Raw genomic sequence first — 4,039 nt, 5'->3', positions numbered from 1 at the left:
ATGCAGCAAGGCCACCAGCTAGGAAGTCGAGATTCCGGCACGCAGTGAGCAGCTGATGATGCAAATCCCCGCCAATATAGCCCTCGGCTTTGTTTGCAGAATCTCGGATGGTGCAAGGGAACTCGCGTGTCGAACGAACAGCGGCCCCGGGCCCCTCCTCCATGTCGCTGATAGGCAGGGTTGCAGGCGGGCCGCTTCGGCACAGTCCTTTCTCTAAAACAGGACGGACGGGAGGGAAAAAGCAAACGATGAGCAGGTAGTGCTCCGTAGTGTGTCTTGGTCTCGTCTAGTGGTCGCACCTGATAGAACCATGGTGAAACGTACTTTGCCGGCACACAAGCACATGCGAGGCGGGCTGGCGGGAGACGAACAAAAGAGCTACTTGTCTGTTCTTTGTGACTCCGCCTCCTTGGCCTGGCTTGCTTCGGCTGGAGGTGAACCAGATTGTCGGTATCAACCCCTGTCTCCGTTGGGTTTTAGTCCGCCTCCGGAACGTTGCCACTCGACGCCATTCGCGAGGAGTCTTGCTTGATTCGGCATACCTTCCGTCAGCATCATCCCACACGTTTTGGCCTGCGAGCGCATCGTCGGGTCCATGCTGCGTGGGGACGGAGAACGGGTGGCTGGCTGTCAGATGCCATATGTCTCGATGAGACGTCGTGATACCGAATCCTGAGTGGCCTCGGCACACCACAAACTGCTCCAGCACCGTAGTGGTGTCTGTCGTGCAAGAGGATCCTACCCGACGGAGAGTACGTACTACAGGGGAGGCAACTCAGGCAGCGCGGCATGGCGCTTGTTTGTTGGCTCCTTGCATCGGGTCTTGTGTGGCCTGCGGTGTGTTACGCACCATGGTGGCACATGCGAGTCTGGTGTGCGCCTTTCAACCGGTCAAGTCAACGTGAAGTGTTGGGGGTCATCAGACCCTCGAGCGCCTCGGCGCCAAAGCGACTGATTGGAGAGCCGCACCCGTTGGAGGCCCAAGGCAATCTTGAAGGCTCGACTTTCCAATCAGGTGGTGATCTGAGGTAGATGTGGCCCGCGCCTAATGGGCCGTTTCATCCCACCATACCGGGTCCTCTATTTGTAGGCCGCATCCTCGGCCGCAGCGTGAAGTTTGTGTTTGAACCCTATTTGTTCCCCAGCTAGGATTCCGCCAACCGTGCCAACCATGGTTGGTGTCTTTGCCGCAGGTCAAGCAAGTGGGCTGCACATAGCGGGATGGATCCAATCTACTGGACACAGCAGTGATCATACCAGGCAAGATCCACCTCGAATTCTTCAAACTGCAACCGCTGCATCCTCTCGGAGTTTTAGCTTGTTTTCCCGGCAGAGGCCGTTGGCAGTATAACCGCCGCACGTTGTCAGGCGTAGCTGATCGGCCATTGCAGCCTGCTCAGGGTACCCCATTGGCGAAACACGGGCTCCCACGTGCGGCAGTGTGCTGCTGATGCTGGGTGGGTTTGAGCAACGGCAATGGGAGCGGTGCTCATCTACCTGCCATTTTGAGGCTCAGCGTCAAAAGCTCAATTTGTGAGCCACGAGGGGCTCTCTTGTCATTCACCGCTGGTTGCTCTGTTGGGTCATCGCTGCAACTCTGCGGATCCTAATGGCGACCCGCGCCAAGTCCGGCAACAGTGAAAGGATAGAAAGCCGCCAGTGGAGCGGAAGAGGCTGACGCAGTGCAAGTCAAGGTACCCCGTACCGTAGGGTCGGTCTGCCGACTCTGGGACGATCCCAAATCCCAAGGACAGTGCGAGTGCAACGCGATGCTTACGATGACGGGAGGCCCTACTCCATGCCACACCTGGGGATTGAGCTCGGCCTCGCGGCGTGGGCGATTGCGCTGGTAATACTCTCGTACTGTGCTGCACTATGCTGTATAAACACCAGCTCCAGCCGATGCCCGCGCCACCATGGCCTCTAATGGGCCCAAGGCTATGGTAATTCGGAGTTTTCATGTGTCGCGGTCAGGTACTGGAGGGGACGGCACTAGATCGATCGGGCTCAAGATGGGCAGGGGTGGACGGCTCGACACGAGATGCTCGGAAGTCATTGGGTCCCTCGGCTCTCTGACTGTGGAGACGACCAGAGAGACTCACCAGGTTCGTGTTCGGGAATATTTTGCTACAACAAATCATGTTGCCGGGTGGTAGAAAGGCCTCCCCAGTAGTTTTCGACTTTCCTCCTCTCATTCCAAGGTTTTCCGCGCCACGTGAGTAGCGACAATGTTGTGAACGATTCAGGGCCTCAGCCAGCTCGTTTGAAATTCTCCAGAGATCCCGGAGTGTGGTACTGTGTGAAAGCCGAAAAAAACAGGAAGCGGTCGGTCGTAGTCCGGCCCATTGGTTCTTGGCTTCCTCGCCTGTCATCGCGGGCAGAGCGTTACTGATGGGAGGGAACCTCGTGGCCAACAGGGGTTCGCAGAACCTGCAGGATTCGCGGCACAGCCCGTGAACCTTCTGTGTCATCGCCGCCGCCGTGCCCACTTCCAGGGGTGATACCAGCTTAGACCAAACTCGTCATCCCGCTTGTGTGGGGAATTCTCCTTGTACCGCGGCCGTTGGCGGACACGCAGAAAGCTAAGAGGCTGGTGTTCCGACGGTTCGATGCACGGTTCGAGGCCCAGACAAGAGAATCATACGACCCGATGGTCTAGGAATTGCAATGCGGCGGTGGCGACGCCGTCATGATGATGATTATGGTGATGATGACGACGATGAGGGCGATGCTGTTGTTGTTCTTATTGCAGTTGCTATGCGGAGGTTTCCAGTCGTGGTCGTGGTCGCAAGCCCAGAGGAAGAAATCGCGCGAGGTTGTCATCAGCACAGGCTCAGGCTGTCTGTCTCTGCCGCACTGATGCGGGGCTAGAAACGACCAGACCGCCGAACCATACCTCTGCACCGAAAGGCTCAGTAAGAGGGTCGAAGGATGTGAGGACTTGCTGTACCTCAAACTGCCCGGCGCCATGTGGTGGAATGCTCAGAGATGCGGGCATGTTCTGACGCAAGTGTGCTACCATCTGCCACCGTTGGCTGGAGTTTCGAGATGGTGGCACAGAAAGCGGGTGGCGTCTTGGACGGCACATGGGGCTGGCAAAGGGGCTGCAGGAGCTCGGGGAAGGAAGCTTGGGGAGGACAGAGACATCGTTGCATCGTGGCCTGCTGCTGACCATACCCAAGCTCCTCGCACCTGCCAACATGTTGCTCGTGAGGACTGGCTGCCGTTTCAGGAAAGTCACTCGCAGCGACCCAGGCCCAGCCCCTTCCACGATTCCAGGTACACACTCTCTGTATCTACAGGTACATGGAAGAAATGCCCGCCCGCCTGCTCATCATTTTCGGGCTGCGCCTGCACCACCATCGTCCTGCACCCACGCATCATGCTGTTGGCCAGCCTCAAATGCCAGAGCTCTCCATCATCGACCGCCCGTTTCAAATGGATGCATCGCTCTGCAGACGCATGTCAGTCAAGCATCCGGGCTGGGCAATCAGTCTGCCACACAATCACTGCCCAGCGGCCGCCTAATGCGAGTTTCGTACATGGCGCACCACGTCGCAGTTGCAGAGAATCGATACCAAGGTACCAAATCGTTTTTGGGCTGCACCGCGAGCCTGCTTTCCGCCACCCTGCAGAGCAGAGTTGCACATGTCGACGTCCGACCACCGCGTTTATGCTGCCCCAGACGTCACTTGGCAAGTAGGGGGGCTGCTCATTACAGGCCACGGCTATCAAGCCCTCCTCTGACAGTTCTGTGTGCCATGAGCGAGAGTCTAGAACTGCCGACGACAACGACGACCACGCAGTGCCTCGATCCTTCCGTCGGCCGTCAGGGATCTAGGTTGCACAACACCTGGCTACCTTGAAGCCTCGTTGGCTGGGATGATGAATTCCACCCTCCCCAGTAAAGAAAATCTGCTAGCGTTTTTTATAATAATTAATAATTTTATTATTAAAAATTTAATATTTTAAAGTAATTTTATTATTTTTTTAAAAAAATTATTTATATATTAATAATTAAATTTAAAATAAATTAATT

The 4,039-nt window shown here is 56.0% G+C and overlaps 1 protein-coding gene across 1 annotated transcript; it reads right to left on the bottom strand.

Annotated features, from left to right (window-relative positions):
* Nucleotides 1-2,655: 2,655 nt before the first annotated feature.
* INS49_003508 (uncharacterized protein) lies at nt 2,656-2,970 on the bottom strand (the record flags this gene model as incomplete). The annotated part of the gene is made up of 1 exon (XM_043164302.1): nt 2,656-2,970. One exon carries the CDS (start codon nt 2,968-2,970, stop codon nt 2,656-2,658), a length of 315 nt encoding a protein of 104 aa, XP_043019067.1.
* Between the last annotated feature and the right edge of the window lie 1,069 nt (nt 2,971-4,039).

This window comes from Diaporthe citri (genome assembly GCF_014595645.1).
Source record: "Diaporthe citri strain NFHF-8-4 chromosome Unknown scaffold_10, whole genome shotgun sequence".
NCBI lineage: Eukaryota > Fungi > Ascomycota > Sordariomycetes > Diaporthales > Diaporthaceae > Diaporthe > Diaporthe citri.
Note: the sequence above shows the minus strand (reverse complement) of the source record. Positions and strands in the feature narration are given on the sequence as shown.